The sequence below is a fragment of the Thunnus maccoyii genome, chromosome 15 (assembly GCF_910596095.1).
Source record: "Thunnus maccoyii chromosome 15, fThuMac1.1, whole genome shotgun sequence".
In the NCBI taxonomy this organism is placed as follows: Eukaryota; Metazoa; Chordata; class Actinopteri; order Scombriformes; family Scombridae; genus Thunnus; species Thunnus maccoyii.
In genome coordinates this window covers 3,060,274-3,078,276 of record NC_056547.1, presented here as the reverse complement: position 1 = coordinate 3,078,276, position 18,003 = coordinate 3,060,274, and the positions used below count along the sequence as shown (strand labels likewise).

The 18,003-nt window shown below is 39.4% G+C and overlaps 1 protein-coding gene across 2 annotated transcripts in view; it reads left to right on the top strand.

The window, feature by feature from the left end:
• The window catches only part of LOC121912819 (F-actin-uncapping protein LRRC16A), a 41,260-nt gene extending 23,868 nt beyond the window's left edge, over window positions 1-17,392 (top strand). Inside the window, exons 10-38 of one of the 2 annotated variants that reach the window (XM_042435274.1) lie at window positions 220-308; window positions 454-548; window positions 923-1,009; window positions 1,109-1,212; window positions 1,720-1,797; window positions 2,087-2,163; window positions 2,722-2,826; window positions 3,282-3,351; window positions 3,682-3,763; window positions 3,865-3,964; window positions 4,124-4,178; window positions 4,369-4,541; window positions 5,102-5,170; window positions 5,917-6,010; window positions 6,116-6,214; window positions 6,312-6,440; window positions 7,325-7,447; window positions 7,555-7,730; window positions 8,450-8,537; window positions 8,627-8,788; window positions 9,004-9,070; window positions 9,868-10,112; window positions 10,429-10,544; window positions 10,760-11,270; window positions 11,385-11,427; window positions 11,898-12,065; window positions 12,163-12,300; window positions 14,393-14,554; window positions 15,650-17,392. In XM_042435274.1, coding sequence (XP_042291208.1) covers window positions 220-308; window positions 454-548; window positions 923-1,009; window positions 1,109-1,212; window positions 1,720-1,797; window positions 2,087-2,163; window positions 2,722-2,826; window positions 3,282-3,351; window positions 3,682-3,763; window positions 3,865-3,964; window positions 4,124-4,178; window positions 4,369-4,541; window positions 5,102-5,170; window positions 5,917-6,010; window positions 6,116-6,214; window positions 6,312-6,440; window positions 7,325-7,447; window positions 7,555-7,730; window positions 8,450-8,537; window positions 8,627-8,788; window positions 9,004-9,070; window positions 9,868-10,112; window positions 10,429-10,544; window positions 10,760-11,270; window positions 11,385-11,427; window positions 11,898-12,065; window positions 12,163-12,300; window positions 14,393-14,554; window positions 15,650-15,777 — 3,633 coding nt within the window. In that variant the 3' untranslated portion in view covers window positions 15,778-17,392. Of the gene's footprint in view, window positions 1-219; window positions 309-453; window positions 549-922; window positions 1,010-1,108; window positions 1,213-1,719; window positions 1,798-2,086; window positions 2,164-2,721; window positions 2,827-3,281; window positions 3,352-3,681; window positions 3,764-3,864; window positions 3,965-4,123; window positions 4,179-4,368; window positions 4,542-5,101; window positions 5,171-5,916; window positions 6,011-6,115; window positions 6,215-6,311; window positions 6,441-7,324; window positions 7,448-7,554; window positions 7,731-8,449; window positions 8,538-8,626; window positions 8,789-9,003; window positions 9,071-9,867; window positions 10,113-10,428; window positions 10,545-10,759; window positions 11,271-11,384; window positions 11,428-11,894; window positions 12,066-12,162; window positions 12,301-14,392; window positions 14,555-15,649 lie in introns of both variants that reach the window. The other variant, XM_042435273.1, reaches the window with a different exon arrangement.
• Window positions 17,393-18,003: the final 611 nt, after the last annotated feature.

Genomic DNA, 18,003 nt, shown 5'->3' with positions numbered 1-18,003 from the left:
AGTAGACATAAGGGGCCTCTGGTGCCTCAGCCGAATTATACGAGCAAGATTGTTTTTGTCCAATTTTTATTTCTGTAATTAACACGACGTTCATTGTTTTGTTGCCATCAAAGCATTAAGACACTGGTGAAGATCATCATTATTGTTTCAATTACAATATATTTTCAAATCATTTTTTATTTGCGTGTTTGTGCGTGCTGCTGTGTTTCCGCCATCCAGCCTACAGACGTGTGCGACCAAATCCTCAGAGTGGTGGCTCGATCCAGCCGGCTGGAGGAGCTGGTGCTGGACAACACTGCTCTCAAAAGGTCAGAGGTCAAAGAGAACCACACCGGGACACAATATTCCGTTAGGTTCAGGTTTTAATCGCTTGTCGACCGTATAAGATCTCATGTGACATGCTGTGTAACTGGTAAACTGTCCTCAGACGTGTCGTCCTTCTTCTTTCTTCAGTGATTTTGCTCAGAAACTGGCCGGCGCTCTGTCACATAACCCCGCCTCCACGCTACACACACTCAACCTGAGCAACAACTCGCTGGAGGACAAAGGTTAAAACACACACACACACACACACTATCAAACCCTGTTTTCACTGTGTAGACAAGGTGTGGCGTGCAGATTGTCTGTGTGTCATTTTAAAGTCAATAGATAGATACAGAAGAAACGGATGATGGATGTTAGATTCTACAATATGCAAAATATTTGATTTCTCAATCATATCCACCTTTCTAAAGTTAAAGATCATGCCCATCAACAAGCTGTTACATTGTATTGTTCAAGAACTTAAATTTGGCTTTGTGAAACATGCTCATCCGCTCACTGTTGACTCACAAAGGGAGCTCTCAGGTGAAGTCATGCGCCCCCTGGTGGTTAGTCAGAGGCCCTCAGCTCTAGACTGAGTGTGTGTGTTTGCTTCCTGCAGGTGCGTCTGCTCTGAGCGCTCAACTCGCCAAACTGCCCATGGGCCTGAAACACCTGAACCTCTCCAGAACCTCCATGTCTCCTAAAGGTGAACATGCAGTAGAGTAGAAGTAAAACAGTTGTCACTGTACTAATAAATTATGTTTTTCAGGAGTTCATGTTTGTCTGATGATGTTTTTTTTTGCAGGTGTGAACAGTCTCTGTCAGGCTCTCTGCGCCAACCCGGCCATCTCCTCCACCCTCACACACCTCGACCTGTCGGGAAACTCACTCAAAGGTGACGACCTGCCGGTACGCAGCCGCCTCCCGTCTTCTCCCTCTGTCATATATCCAACTTCAACTAACATAAGTTCCCTTTAACCATCATATAGACAGTGCAACAACATAAACACGACATTAACTGAGTGCAAGTTGGAATTACATCCAGTTCTATTTGGGAATGTTTTTTTTAAACCTGCCTTGTTTTCTTAAAGGCAGGTCACTTATTAAAAACATTCAAACCCTTTTCAAATGATAACATGTACTTTATGATTTAATCTGCATTTCTTTTAGTTTATCTCACCTTAATCAGCCTCACAGAAATTGTGCAGCGATTTTGTGCTGTTTTATGTTTTTTATCTTCCTGTTTGGCCTTTAGTTTGAGTATTTGATGGTTCTTCTTAGTCTGACACAAACTTAAACCTAAATTTTAGTAAAACATTTTTAGAACGTTGACATAAACTAAAGAATACGCAGAGCTACACACAGTTTTCACATGTGTTGGTGTAAATGTCTGATGTGTTCTTTTTCCCTTCACAGAATCTGCACAGCTTCCTGAGTCAGTCCAACTGCCTGGAAACTCTGGATCTGTCCAACAGCGACTGTTCTCTGGAGCAGGTGAAAACACACATACTGTACACATTTAAAATCACACTGATCAATAAAAGAAGTAAAGATAAATAAGTGAAGTAAGTCACAATAAAAACAAGAACTAAATTGTCATGATAGAAACAAAAATAAAGATAATCATAAAGGTTCCAAAACTGTAATAACTAAAAATATAATCTGATTTTGTCTGTGACTGAAACATTCAGTTTGTTTATGGACATTTCACTGCCAGATGACATGTATTATACCTTTAGGAGACATTTTCCTCTGCTAACATTCAGCTTTGTGTGTTTTTTAGGTGTGTGCGTCTCTGCTCAGAGGATCTTTGAAGCATCTTTCTGTCCTCAACATGTCAAAGACGGTTTACTCTCACAGGTCAGACGATAAAATCTCACTTCTCTGTATGACAACAGAATAATTAATTTATTTGCACAGTAAAAACAAAACAACACAACAAAAGAGAAGAAACAAATTGTGCAGGTGAGATTTAGAAACCCCCACCCCCTCCTAGAGGCTTATGGGAGTAATCTCACCTCATTACACATTATAAACAGATACAAAAGTCATGTGATCTACAAAAATAAACAAACAAGCAACCACACAGTCAAAAGCAAATATAAAATAAGCAGCACAAACCAAGCAAAGACACAGAACAGATAAAATAATGTAATGGGTGTGTGTGTGTGTGTTTTAGTGTAATGTATAAGTGTGTGCTTACTGAAGCAAACTTTTAGTTAATTGGTTACTTAGGTTAAGTTTGGTTCATCAGACAGGTCCTAAGCTTATATTTGAAATTCTTGAGAGAATATAATATATAATAATATAAGATGATATAATATATAAGAAGCTTTGGGACATGTATTATTAATTTATAGATAGATTGTAGTCTTTGTTCTCACTGATTTTAAAACATCTCTCTACAAACTCTCTCAGGAAGAGTAAAGAAATCCCTTCGTCCTTCAAGCAGTTCTTCAGCTGCTCTCAGGCTCTGAACTCAGTCAGCCTGTCGGGAACCAAGCTGCCTCTGGAGGCTCTGAAGTAAGAAAAACATCCAACCAAATCTAATTTTAACGAGGCTCTCATTTGCAAAACATTGTAGAGGTTTACCAAAGAGACAGACAATCAGTCAGTGATCTCCACCAGTCCAAAACAAAACAGCTATAAGTCAGTGTTCTTACCTCAAGTCGGCACTATGTAAAGTTTCATTTCTTAATTTTAGCTAGCTTTTAATTTCAAGTTTCCAAGTGGTAGACCAGAGAAAACAACAGAGCTCCTAGACAGTCTTAGTTATGGCTTTATTTTTGTACTGTGTCTACTGCAATTCATTTATTGCAGTAGAAGTACATGAAGCAGTTTGAAACTAGAAGCCTTCATCACAGATATAACTCCTACAGTTTTCTGATGTTGTTTGGATGAAGTGTGAAATATTTTCAGTCTGTTAAAGCTGTTGCTAAACTGACAGTCTGATTGGTCAGTGGTTTTTCTGTCTGCAGAGCTTTGTTGTTGGGACTCGGATGCAACCCGAACCTCAGCGAAGTGTCTCTGGATCTCAGCTGCTGTGAGGTAAAACTGACACGAACCTCCACATGCTGTAAAAGTCCATCACAATTAAAACATCTTCATCAGGGTTCATCATCCTACCAATGAAGACCAGATAGCCAAAAATGTTTGGTGAATAAAACCTGGTTTACTGGAGAAGATTTGTGCAACATGTTTTAGTAGAACATTGTTAAAACACTGTTTAAACACACTTAAACACTGTTACAGACCTTATAAATGGAAGAAATCAATGTCAAAATGTGCTAAAACACACAAAAACACTGATAGATCCTTAACTAATTATTGACATTAGTATTTATAAGTATATTGAGAAACTGACTCTTCTGCTTTCAGCTGCGTTCAGGAGGCTCTCAGATCCTGGAGGGTTGTATCGCTGAGATCCCCAACATCACCAGTCTGGACATCTCTGACAACGGTGGGGACGTTTTAAAATTTAAACATTTTTAGATGATGCTGTTATTGACTTTGATCGCGGCCTGTTCATCTGTTCATGTGTGTGTGTGTCGTACCACTCAGGTTTGGACATGGATCTGACCACGCTGCTGGTCTGGCTGGCCAAGAATCGCTCCATCAGACACCTTTCACTGGGCAAAAACTTCAACAACATCAAGTCCAAGTGGGTGACGTAGCATCACTAGAACTGTCCAGCACTTTATAAAGCATTACATCTCAACTGGACTGGTTTATTCTAAAACAATTAGACATCTTACCAATCAATTTGTTTTAAAAAAAAAAATATTAGTCACACTTTAATCTTTGACAAATTTTTCATCAGAAATGTGGCTCCAGTCCTGGACAACCTGGTTCATATGATCCAAGAGGAGGAATCAGTGAGTGATCAACTTCCCTTCTGTTAGATACTCAAACTGTCCTCAAGTCTTTTCCCCTGTGTACACCTGTCTGTCCTTTGTTTTCTAATTTATTACCAATAGTTTGACCTTTTATTTCTATATTTGACACTTAGGATAAAATGATCTAAACCCCCTGCCTATAACATGGCTCCACTCTTCTCCCCTCCAGCCGCTGACCTCGCTCTCCCTGGCTGATTCCAGGCTGAAGGCCGAGCTCTCCATCGTCCTCAACGCTCTGGGCAGCAACACCTCTCTGACCAAACTGGACATCAGCGGAAACGCCATGGGAGACATGGGGGCAAAGATGCTCGCCAAAGCCCTGCAGATTAACACCAAACTAAGGTTAGCAGAGAAACGGGTCAGCGTCTCTCACCGATGCAGTCACAGTCTTAGATGACTTTTAGAGGAACGTTTATAAGTCTGAAAACTGTTTAAGCATCAGTACCCAGAAAACCTGAAACAAAATGTCAGTACTTCCTACCATAAAGACATAAAAAAAATAAGATGAAACATGAGGGAGTTCAGCTCTGATTTAAAATAAAACAAACAAAACAAAGAATGAGTTGAAAGCCAAGTAAAGGAATTATTATTCAGTAGTAGTAGCATTAGTAGTAGTAGTAGTAGCATTAGTAGTAGTAGTAGTAGTAGTAGTAGTAGTAGTAGTAGTAGTCGTTGTTGTCGTAGTAGTAGTAAGGCGTCTCTGTTGTTGACCACTCTGAGTAAAAAGCATTAAGTTCTATACTGTCACTATTAAAGTCACTAATTCTCAAAAAGATTGACAATAAGACAAGGAGCAAACTGTGTTTTATTCAGATCATTTATCTGTGTGTGTGTGTGTGTGTGTGTGTGTGTGTGTGTGTGTGTGTGTGTGTGTGTGTGTGTGTGTGTGTGTGTGTCTGCAGGACAGTAGTGTGGGACAGAAACAACATCAGCCCTCAGGGTCTGCAGGATGTTGCAGCTGCTTTAGAGAAGTGAGTATAAAACCACCTGTAATGTATTGTCTCAGTTTAACAAAGTCTGAACTCAGAACTAGGGATGTGCATTTGAAGAGATGTCCTTAATCGATCATTGGGAAAATTAACGATCAATTATCGATTAATCTTTTTTTTAAATATATGTATTAAAAATGGCAGAAAATACTAAAGAAAGCATATTTTTCCTCAATGAAATCTTTAGTCCAAGAAGAAATTATAGACCAACAGCAGTCCTCCTATACAAGGTGGTGAAACTGTTAACAGAAAACAAAACAGAAGGGATATGTGGCGCGCTCGTAAAGACAGCGGAGCACTAGCTCCTCTGTGCTAACACTGAGGTGATGGTAGGTTGAGAGGAGGAGGAAGATTCACCAGTGTCGGGTGAACGTTGTTCAAGCGGTACATCATTGGGGTCGTTGTTGTGTTGTAGGTATACACGGCATTGCAATGTGGTTTTTTAGCTCGAAGTGGTCCCACGCCAAACTTGGCCTTGCTCTCCTCATGTTTACTTTCGTCTAATTTCTACGGCAACTGAGTGTTCATTTCCCCTCTTGAATTTAAATTGCGCCCCCGGCTGGTTGCAGCACGTAGTGAAATTCATCGTAAAAATTCTTAATGATCAATTATCGATCATCGATTAATCATGCCCATCCCTACTCACAAAGCTCTGCCCTGACTTCATACTAGTTTTGATGAATACATCATGACGATTTACTGTTAATTGAATTTTCTCTCTCAATCAGGAACTACACCATTCGTTTCATGCCTGTTCCCATCATGGATGCTGCTCAGGCGCTGAAGGCGAGTCCCGAGAAGACAGAGGACGCCTTGCTGAAGGTTACTGTCCTGTTTTTCTTTTCATGATTTTATTATGAGAGGATGTAGATTGAAATGTCATCTGATATACGTATAAATTAAGATTTGAACATTGTGTTTTGTCAGATGGAGCAGTACCTGCTGAGGAACCATGAGACGCGTAAATACCTCCAGGAGCAGGCGTACAGGCTGCAGCAGGGCATCGTCACCACCACCACGCAACAGGTGAGCACACTGACACACTCTACTGTCAGACCTTCTCTTAAATTAACATGTTATTTGTTGTTGACTGACCTCTTTGTGACCTTTGCTCCCCGTGCAGATGATGGACATGATGTGTGTGAGGGTGCAGGATCACCTGAACTCACTGAGGTTCACAGAGACCAACTCGGTCCAGGAGGACATGAAGGTGGCAGAGAACCTCATGATCGATGCCAGGAACTCAAAGACCGTAAGACATAAGACCGCGTTGACCACTTTAATCCACTAGCCTTCTAAACGGCCAAATGTTGTCTGAGACATTAAAATCACAGCCACCTCTCCAGCATGCAACATGTATTTGGTGATTTAGGCACTCAAAAAAGTATAAGAATATTTCCTTCCTTGACTTGTTTGGCCCGACCAATAAATCAAGCAAAAGCCTCAGTTCTTAATCTTGTTCTTCCTGTTGCGATTGTAAGTTCCTGTAACAGCAGCAGTGGCCTGATGATAATATTGTATTTTGATTAGATTTAACGTGTGTGTCTGCGCTAATGAAAGCAGAACAAGTCTGAATGTTGAACACTGGAATAATAAAACTACTTTAACATTTCAGTCAATCAATCAATTTTTATTTATATAGCGTCAAATCACAACAAAAGTCATCTCAGGGCACTTTTCACATAGAGCAGGTCTAGACCGTACTCTTTAATTTACAGAGACCCAACAATTCCCCCATGAGCAGCACTTAAGGTAAGGAAAAACTCCCCTTTAACGGGAAGAAACCTCAAGCAGAACCCAGCTCTTGGTGCATCATGGGAAGTCCCCCCCAGCAGTCTAGGCCTATAGCAGCATAACTAAGGGCTGATCCAAGGTGAGCCCGGTCGGCCCTAACTATAAGCTTTATCAAAAAGGAAAGTTTTAAGCCTACTCTTAAACGTAGAGAGGGTGTCTGCCCTCCATTTTTAGCTTTCAAAACTGTAATTTCAACCAGCCTCCATTAATGATTCATTTAAATGCAGATCGAGTGTTAAAACGGCAGCGATTGGGCCGCAAAAACACTCACGAGTAAAACATGCTCTTGCTGTCTTTCTCTCCCTCTTTCTCATTATCTCTGTACTTCACTCGTCCCTCCAGTTGCTCCCCAACCTGTACCACCTGAGGAGCGGGGGCTCGAGGGGAGCGTGTGTCGGAGCCATTCAGGACAAACTGGAGTCAATGGCCGGAGAGGTGTCCAGAGTGATGGACGAACAGCTGCAGGTAGTTACTGTTTTTATTGTTAGTTACTGTTTTTAACTCGAAACTAACAATAAGATTCAGTCTGCTGTGCGAACGCTGAAGGACGTGATCTAACTCTTCCTCCCCAGACGATGCTGGTGTCCATGGTGGATGCCGCCGAGGGTCTGTGCCCTCATGTGATGAAGAGGAGCAGCCTTCGACAGGAGCTGCTGAAGGCTGGTACGGGGAGGATGACCGTTCCTCGCAGCTTCATCACCACCACGCTGCTGGAGCAGTCCGGGGTCGACATCATCAATAAGATCAGGTTTGATTGGCTGTGTGTGTGTTTGTCTGCAGTCTAGAGTCTAAAGGTGATTAATTTAATACCTTTGTTGTCCAGATATCTTGTCATGTGCTTCATGTGCAACAAACTGGTTTTGTGACATCCCAGTATGCTAACTTTCATTGTACTGTACACATTGAATGTTTGCGGGAGGGGGGGTGATGATGCAGAGACTGTTTGACTCATTCCTGCCAAAAGATTCAAGAAAATGTTGGTTTTCTTTGGTGGTTTGAACTTGAGTGGAAACCTAATTTTTTTGTTGTACTTAGTTAAGTTAGATTTACACCAGAGATCTTTATGGGTCTTAAGAAGTTGGATTAGAGATTTAAAAGAAATAACTGATAACTACCTAATAGATGAACCTTTCAAAAAAAGAAAACAAAAACAGCTGATTATGAAACAACCTTAATTGAATCATTAATTGAACCTGAGCTGGGTTACAGCTGGGTTTTCCTTTTACGGTTCTTAATCAAGCACCAAACAATAGGGAGAACCTGATACATAATAATCTGTCAACAGTGATACATCTATCTGTCTGTTTCTTGAATTATAAGGGTCTAACAGTTGTAAACAACAGTCTGATGTGACTGACAGGTTCTGGCCAAACGGACATTTTGAAAAACAAACGTGATCTTCTGTTCTGCATTGTGTTGTGTTGTGTTTAATCTGTGTGTGTTGTGTTTTTTTTCCTTGTGATACAGTGAAGTGAAGCTCAGCATTGCGTCATTTCTGTCTGATCGCATCGTGGACGAAATCCTGGAGTCTCTGTCCAGATCACAGCATACATTGGTTAGTGTCCTTTCTGCCTGTCTGTCTCTTTGTCTGTCTTTCTTTCTTTGTGTCCATTCATCTCCTTCTTTTCCTCCTTCTGTCTCCAGGCCGACCATCTGATCAGGAAGGACCAACCTCTGCTGCGTCAGGAGCCTCAGATGGAGGCAGAGGTTCTGGATGAGACGGTTCTGCAGCCAGAAAACCACAACCAGGAACAGAAACAAGACCAGGACCGAAAACACGGGCTGGAGGACATGGACACCTGCATGGTTGGAAAACACTGAAGTTGCATAGCAGCCTGTATAAACAGGGTTATGAAGTGTGGTAGTTAAAAATATTCTGTCATGGTCTAAGCAGAGTCGAGCACACAACCATCAGAAACACCATAACAAATATTTTAAAAGTCTAAACCAACACATCTACTGACATCCAAGATTTGTTCTTATTCAAAAAAATGAGATAACAACCTGTTTTTGCTCTTTAGATGACTCCTAAATCCAAGAGGAAGAGTATTCTGGTCAGGATGCTGCGTCCAGTCTCTGTGGCTTTTGGTGAGTGACACAGAAAATCCATATTTTCTTACTCACCCTTCATCACTTCCTGCTAAAATTTCACATTATTATAGGTATGTTAACTGAAACTTTATGTGGCATTTTGTTCTCTCTCCACACACCAAGTATCTAAATCTGTTTATATGCGGTGATTGTTATTTATTAAGGCAGAAATTCCCAGTTGGTAAGGGTTAGGGTTCAGTTGGCAGCAGAGAAACATGGATTCCCACCAGACTTTTATTTTAAAAAAGCAGTTCCTTCTTCAGAAAACAATTATACAGCCATGATATTTGATAGTGATGATGAAAGGAAGGAGGAACATGAAAAGAAAGGGAAGTTTGTTAGGAGATTATTAACATTACGTCACAGCCCAGAGAGTACTGGAGAAATTATTTGTTGTTAATGTTATGATTTAATTAACACTAACTCTTGCTCACAGCTTAGTGTTTGTTTCAGTTCACGACGGATATTATTCACTGTCTCAACAATTTCTCGCTATTCTGCAGCACGTCAGTGTGTTTCCTTCCCAGTTTCTTCCTTGGACAGCTTCATATTAGATAGGACCCGCATTCTTGACATTTAACAACCAATCATAGGACAATGACAACCATGTGACCATGACGAGATGACTACAACTTAGAAATGTCAATTTTTAGAAATCTTTGTTTAGGTTATTTGTAGAATTTCTGAATAGTAAGAAGTTGTGTGTCAGTGTGTCTTGATTCTATCAACAGGTTGTGCTAAACATTATTGGTTCTTAACTTTCCCACGTTTTAATGCCTCCTTTTGTCTAACAGAGATGGAGTTTGACCTAGACAAGGCTCTGGAGGAGGTTCCCATCCATGTTGAGGACCCACCTCCTCCTTCACAGCCATCGGACAAAACATCAACCAGCTACGGAGACCTCCCCCGTTCCCCTACTCCACTGGACACGAAGCCTGTCTGTTTGAGTGAGCTGCCGCCTGTGGAGCACAAGACGCTGGAGCATCGCACCAAACTCCGTCCAAAACCCAAGAATAGGGCAAAACCCAGCCGACCAACTGTAGGTTCCCATCAGTTATCTGTAATAACGTTTTTCTTAAATCTATTAACAACAGAACAACTTTTTATTACAAAACTCAAATATTATTAGAAGATACCGCCACTCTCATATCATAGTAATACCTTTAAATGTTTAAAGATATCAGAATTAGTATAAATGGTGATCTTGACATTGCTCTTAATGGATAATGGATAAAAAGACAAATTCAGGTTTTTCACATCTCTAGAATCTATATTGTGATCCTTGACTCGTAGACTTTTAGAAATCTCTCTGTCACTGTCACTCTATTGTTTTATTCTTGCTGTCTGTCTCTCAGCGGGAGGCCACCGGCAGCTCGGCGCCACAAGAGGCGGAGCAGAACACCATCATGGGAAAGCTGGACGAGGGTCTGGAGGAGTTCTTCTCCAAGAAAGTCATTAAACTTAGCTTCAAGTGAGAGTCATTCTTCAGTCTTCTTCATTATCTATTTTTCTATTTAATGGATTTAAGCTTATCCTTTGATGTCACCTGTGATAATTGCTAAAATCATATTGAATACAAGTGAAGTACAGTTGTGTGTCATCAGCATAAAAAAGTAGCCAGATACTTCTTTGGGTAAATAAAAGTATATTCCTTTCTAATTCTGTTATTATTTTTAAATTCTCCAGACGTCCCACTGTAAAAGGTCCGTCCTCAAGCACGCGGGAAGGAGCAGAAAAGAAACGTGAATCCAGGAAGAGCGGTTTCTTTAACCTCATCAAATCCCGAACTTCCCGCTCAGAGAAAAGCCATGGGGCCGCCTCTGTCAGCCCACCCCACCCTGCTTCCTCCACCAGCGCCCAACAGTCTCCGTCTATTACCACAGTAACAGAGGAGTCAACGCCGACATCCCCCGGGCCGCAACAGGAGGTCCACAGGGCTCAATCCTTGGACCACACAGATTCTGACACTGAGGTCTCTCCAACCGCTGCTGAGGAGGAAAAGGAGGAGGACACCGTAGAGAAGAATGAGACTGTTGAGAAGGATGAGACCGTTGAGAAAAAGGACACTGAGGAGAAAAAGGAGAACGTGGGGAAGAAGGAGAACCCCCATATCCCGCGTCATATTGGTGTCCCCGTAATGGGCATGGACCTGATGGCTGAGATGAAGGCCAGGCAGGAGAGAAAAGCTGCTCAGAAGGTGGGTCAGCAGTTAATAACATATAATAGTTTTAAATAACTGTAATTAGCAAAATATGTGAACTCATACATTGCCTTTATTATTATAAAAGGCCCTTTGTTTGTCTGTTTTCAGTCTGAGTCGTCGCTCTTGGCGGACAAGGTGAACGCTGGCACAGGTAAGTTTCATTGATATCATGATACAAAGGACCAACGTTAGATGTTGTAGCCATGGCTACAAGCTTAAACAATACAGTTTAATTAAATAAGGCTGTACTGGTCTGCAAATGGGAAATTCACATGTTACAGCAGTACAAGAAACAGCTGAAGGGTTAATCAGAAAAATTAAGTAAATGACATCCAAAGCTATACACATTTTTTAAATTGCAATACATTACTCACTACATGCCACATATAAGACATGACTTGAGCATTGTATAGGAAGTTGTGCAAATATATACATATGTGCAGAAGAAAAGAGTCAAATGGAGGTTTGAGAAATTTCCTGATAAACATTTAAATTTTCTGATTTAACAATACAATAACTACATTCATTAAGTCTAATAAGTACTGAAGTGAAAATCAGACCATGATACCTCCCACATCTGGACTGTTCATCACTGTTTCGGTCGTTTTCCTGTCTCAGCAGACGCTGATGACTCCAGACCAGAGCCGGCTCCCAGGTTAAAACCACCCAGCGTCGGCCCCAAACCACCTCCACCTCAGGTAACCAAACCCCTGCCGAATCCCCGCATCTCTGGGCCCACCAGTCCCACCAGTCCAACCAGTCCCAGACCAACCAGCACCTACGTCCATGGTAAGCAGGGACAGATAGGAAAACAAAAGTCTGGGTAGTTTGGGTTTAGTTTTGCACTGAGAATGAATTTGTTGTTTTGTTGGTCTCTGTGTCTCAGATGATTCTGCGGAGGCTCCAGCTGACAGCTCGTCTCACAAAGGACCACTTCCTGTTCCTTGCCAGAAGAGGGCGTCATCAGAGCAGGAGAGAGAGAGCACCAGCAGCAATCCAGCTGGACCCCTGTCTCCAGTGGACGGTTGGTATCTCAACCTTAATAAACTGGACAGTGACAGTAGTGTTATATTTATAGTATTTTATTAAAGAACAACTCTACAGACACAAATGGTGACCAAGTCAGTTTTGGCTAAAAACTGACTTGTCTGTCATATTTTATTTAAATGTGTTAAATTTTAAAGTGTTAAAGTACTCATTTACAGTGAAGAATTGACTGGACTTTTATTTAATTAAGTTTCAGATGACAAACTATCGCTGGAACTTTCAAATTCTGATTTGATCCACTTTATTTTGAGCAGTAATTCACATTATCGCCACTGATTAGTATCTTTTTCCTCCCCTTCCTGTTCTTAATTTCCTCTTGTTCTTGTTATTGTCACTAATCCCATCCTGTCACTGTCACTCTGATCCAGTTCAAAACCAAATAAATATTGATTATCAGAGAGCTTCAAGCCACAATCCTGGTTCTTTTAAGTCCAACAGACCAGTTATACCAGTGTACAGTAGAGGCCTTTGCATTTGACCTCCCATAATGAGAAGCTACTGATCTTTAGGGCTTGATACAGTTTGATATTATTTTATAATATTGTCAATATTGATCTCAGTACAATACCTGAGCGATACCTTTTTTGTCAATACCTTAGTCCGGGAAACTTTTTTTCACTTAACACAAAACTGAATGTCAAACTGCTTAAAGCATCTGTGTACAGTAAATACAGTAAAATACAGTCTAAAGTTAGAAAAAGATTTCCTCTTTCCTATCTAAACTAAGAATAAGTACAGGAAACAACACTAATAATACGACCAAAGATTCAGCTCCATTTTTCGACACTTGACTCATTTTCATACTCTGTATTGAAGTTTCTCTACTGATCTGTCTCCAGTCTGTGAAAATAGATCTTTATTCTACTGATTTTATAATGCAGAAAGAATTCAATGCCTTTAACCATGTTTACCATATTTACAAGTTGTTACGTATCTTCTGGACATAATGCACAAAAATAAATGTGTGTTTTTTTAAGAACGAATGATCAAACAATTTTTGGCCAGTTTTTTCAGCTTTAGGAGACACCTTCCCATTCACTGTAATGAGAAACGTTTGACCGGTCCTGTATCTTCTCTCTTAATGATGAAGGTTGCATGACTCAGCGTTCTCTGTGTGCCGGAGCATTGCTGAAAATATAACACACAATTTATCAGGTGACAACTTGTTTAATGAACGCTTTCAAGGACATATTTGACGCCTCCACACACAACCACACACGGTGTAATTAACACTAACAGGAACTTAGTATTCTGCGTTTCCTCTGTGTAATCAAAAAGACGAGTTGTCTTTTATAATTGTTGTGTAAAAAGATGTGTTTTTAAAACCAAAGAGACAAGAAGAAACTGTAATTTATGCATCTCCAGAGGCGTTAACACATCCGTCACTTCAGTGTATTTCGGTTGGATTTTATTTGTTTAAAAGACAAGAAGGTCTTTCCCTAAAGCGCTGCGTTATGTGATCAATTTTCCATCAGTAACCTTGAAGTTAAATAAAAATTTAATATCTTTTTTGTCAGTATTAAAACAGGCCACATGAATTTATTTCCAAAATGCCTCCATGAAGAGAATTTTGCTTTATAAATTATTGATCTGACATTAATTAGCAAAAGTCAGACGACAAAAAGTACAGATCAGGAGTCATCTTTTCTATTTATATTATTCATAAACAATAATTCATAAATATGTATTTTTAAATACTTTATATTGTTGCTATATTTTGTTATTCATTTTCCATTTCCAACAAGCACATAAGCTGCCATGTTTTAAAGAAGAAACATTTGTTTTCATTTCCTGTTAACTATCAGACTGGCCTTTTTTATTAATTTTAGAAATCTGAGAGTTTAATCAGTCTAAACGTCTCTTCTCCAGTATTGTAAAACCTTTATAAAATGTACTTTTAGTCCTGTTTTTTGGTGTGTATCTACTTTTAGTCCCATTATTTTCAGGTACAAGTTGAGATCAAACTAATGAAACAAAGGCGACAAATACTTGATGGTTGTCAGATCAGAATAAACGTGATGTATCGGGTCAGATGTTTCAGTGTTTTGTGTCTCCTTCTCTGCCTGTAGTTGAGTTTCCTGCGGACGCTGATGCTTTCGAGTCGCCCGGCACGGAGGTTGAACCCGCTGGCGGCGGCGGCGGCAGACAGTGGTCGTCTCTGAAGGGTTCAACCAACCTTCCTTCTCCGAGAGAGGAAGACCGAGAGCGAGCCAAGTCCCTCCCCGCCTACGGTTCGACCAATCACAATGCTTTTCACAAAAATAATAACTTACACTACATTAATGTTACTTGCTAACACATTCCTAGTTTCATATTATGTATATTTGGGATTTTAGCGGCAAGTTACAGCTTAACAATATCAGTCAGGTGGTAAAAACAAAACATATTTTGACAATATTCAGTTCTGCAGGTTTCCTACAGGTTATTTCTTAATGGGGATATGAATCTATGGCACCATTACTGCTCTGCCTGTAAGATCTCTGTGATTTTCAGCCTGTCTCTCTATGCACTTGTCATAGTGTTAAATGTTTACAGTAAAAACAATATTACAATGTTTTCTGTGTCTGATTAAAAAGGTGAAATTCATCCAATACCTGACAATGAGAAAGAGGGACTACAGTTGTAGTTTTCTAGTTTTAAAGTCACCTTTTGTCAGTTTTCATACTGTCAAAACTAAACCTGATTCCCCTGCATTCAATGTCAACTTCTTATTGTTGTTGGGTGATTTGAGTCTCTTTGAAACATGAAGTGTGCACTCTACATGTACACCAGTATCCTGGTTGTGATCAGGTTTTTAGAGTATTATGTGTTGTGTATATGCTAGCTGGAGTACTCCCATACAAATCAGGATAGTGTTGCATGTAAACACCTTATGCAGGTTTCTCAGTATTCTCTGTTGGTAGAGAAATGACACAACTGCACAGAGATGATCAGAAAGCTGAATACTGTTAGAATCATGTGAACAGGAATATGAATAACCAGGTTTCTCATGTGTCACGTAAACACTATATCCAGAATGTCAGGATACTCGTTAGCATGTAAACTCACTCAGTGTCTAAATTTATCTTTCTCTGGTCTCAGAGTCATGTGTTAGTAATCAGTTTTTAGGTCTAACTTTAGTTTAAGTCCATCTGTCTAATAGTTTGCTAAAAGTTTATTTTATCTGATATGTTTACTTTAGTTTTTCTACTTTCATCAGGAAGTAAAATAAGCTTTCTAGTTTCAAAGTCAGTCTTGGTTTTGTGGTTACAGGCTCTAAAAGACAAGAAGACATTTTACTCTTTTTGTTATGTCTGATGTTATTTATTTTCTCTGTCTGTCTCCAGTGAGGCCTCCGTCTGTGGCAGACACAGATCTCAGTCCAGCTGAGGAGGAGACGACTCCTCCCGTCGCCGACATCAAATCTGAAAACAAATCAGAGGACGAGTCTTGTGACGACAACGTTTCAGTCTGATACCGACAACAAGCTGTTTACACTTAAATCCTGCTCGACTGTCCTTCCTCCACCAGAGAAACTTTAAAGAGGTCGACTGCATACAAACTCTGGAAAGCAGAGACGATGATGATACTTTTTTTTTTTTTTTTTTTACTATTTCTGATGAGGCACATGTAAAGCGCAGGGGACACTGTAAGTTGTGGCGTCTGTCCTGCTGTTATCAGAGGTGTTTTCTTACCTCGGATCAGTCGCAGCTGTCCAGCCAAAACAACTCCATTACTGTCTCTGTCAACAGCTCTAATAGGACCGTAAAGAGCAGAACCAGATGGGTTTTATCTGGTGCAGAGAGGATCTGTGGTTGCTTAGATAACCATGTCCAGCTATAAAAAGCTTAGTTAGTCCAAAGCACTGAGGAGAATGACTCTGACTTTAAGTAGATCCACATTGAAGCAGTTTGGGTTTTATGTCTGTCCTGCAGGTAAATTGTGGCTGGTGGGTCAATGACCTCTATCAGCAATTCTACTGGACAAATAACTAAACATAAACAAGTTTCAGTTAAGTTTTTTTTATCCCGCAAACTTTCTGTTTTCATCTTTAAACAGTAGGTTGTCCACAAATTAGAAAATGATATGAGCAGCAGCCGGTGTCAAAATCAAAGAGAAAGATTTTTTATTTTTTTTTACCTCAAAAGGTCAAAGTGACATAAAAAACTGCTTCAAACTGACGCAAATTTATCAGTTTTAGCTTTTTTTTGTTTCACTAAAACAGACATTTCTCTATTTTATGACCGCTAACGATGCTAATCCGCCTCGTAAAAAAAAAAACTGCTGAAGGTTTTATTTAATTACAAGGAAACAGATGATCGATACTGTGACCTTCAACATGCATTGGATATTATGATAAGCCATAATTCTATTTGTTATTAAAGATTATGCAGATATTTTGTTGTTGATATTGTTCGTCAGGGTTGTGCAGGACATTCATTGAGTCCATCAACAGAAGAGGTTTAAGGTGACCTCATCTATTTACACATATATAAGTAGCTGATATGTGGTGATGACAACTGAGTAAAAAAGCTATCAAGTGGGCATTGAGTCAAAATGATTTTGTCAAACTACTATTTCCAAAAACAATAATAGACTTTCATCCTCTATAATAAATTGTAGTTCCAGTTCTACAGACGTGTCTTACACTGTAAAATGTTTTGTCTCACTCTCCTCTCAAAAGTCGTATTTCTTGAAAAAAAACCAAAAATTCATCCAATGGGTTGAGTTATTGTTGAGTGTCCAAAATAAGACGTAATAATGCAAATCTGTGTAATGATAAAGTTGTGAAAATTCCAGATAATTCTATAAACTTCTTGAAGGAAATTCATTTGTATTAAAAAAATAGGCTGAAATAATCTCACTTCATTGGAGTTTTTCCATTAATTTTAAGAATATTAGTTTTAAGGACTCAGTAATATACAGTAAATATGACAGAGAGGGTTTTTTTCAGTGTATGTGTGTAATGGCCAGTATTCACATCAACCTGACAGAGTTACTGTGCTTTACTGTGAATGAAATACAGTAAATATTCGTATATAGCATTTATAAGCAGTATACAAACATCAATAAATGGTTTATAATGTAGTTGTAAGCACATATCAGGACCTTTTAAGTGTTTATTAATGCACTGTATTTGTAAACAATTATAACTTCTCCTATGATGTCATATTTTACATTATTACAACTGCTTTTTACTATATTGTCATTATCTGTTTATACACCAGCGTACATGTAAAGGTGCATACGGGAGGAGTTATAGTTCATGACCAATACATTAATAAACACAAATACAGTATATCTGCTTACAACTACATTATTAACTGATTATATATTGTATATAAATGCTAAATAGAGTCAACAGTATTTTTAAGTGTCATGTTACAAACTCTGCAATCATAAAACCATCGTAGTTGTCAAATTATGTCATTAGTGGTAATAATTTGCTACCATTCATCCCATATATTAAAAAAAGTGAGAAAGAAGCTAAAAATTCAGTACTAAACTCCCAGAATTATGAGATTTGTTTTCTCCTTAAACAGAGACGTTCAAATACTGTCATTTATTAAGACTTGTTTGGTCAAATGAGTGTTTATTGCCTCAGATTCATATTTAAAATCTAAATCAGTTATCAACACTGCTGCTGTATCCTCACCATAATGCTCTGATTCCTGTTAATCGTGTACTGCTGCACTTACCG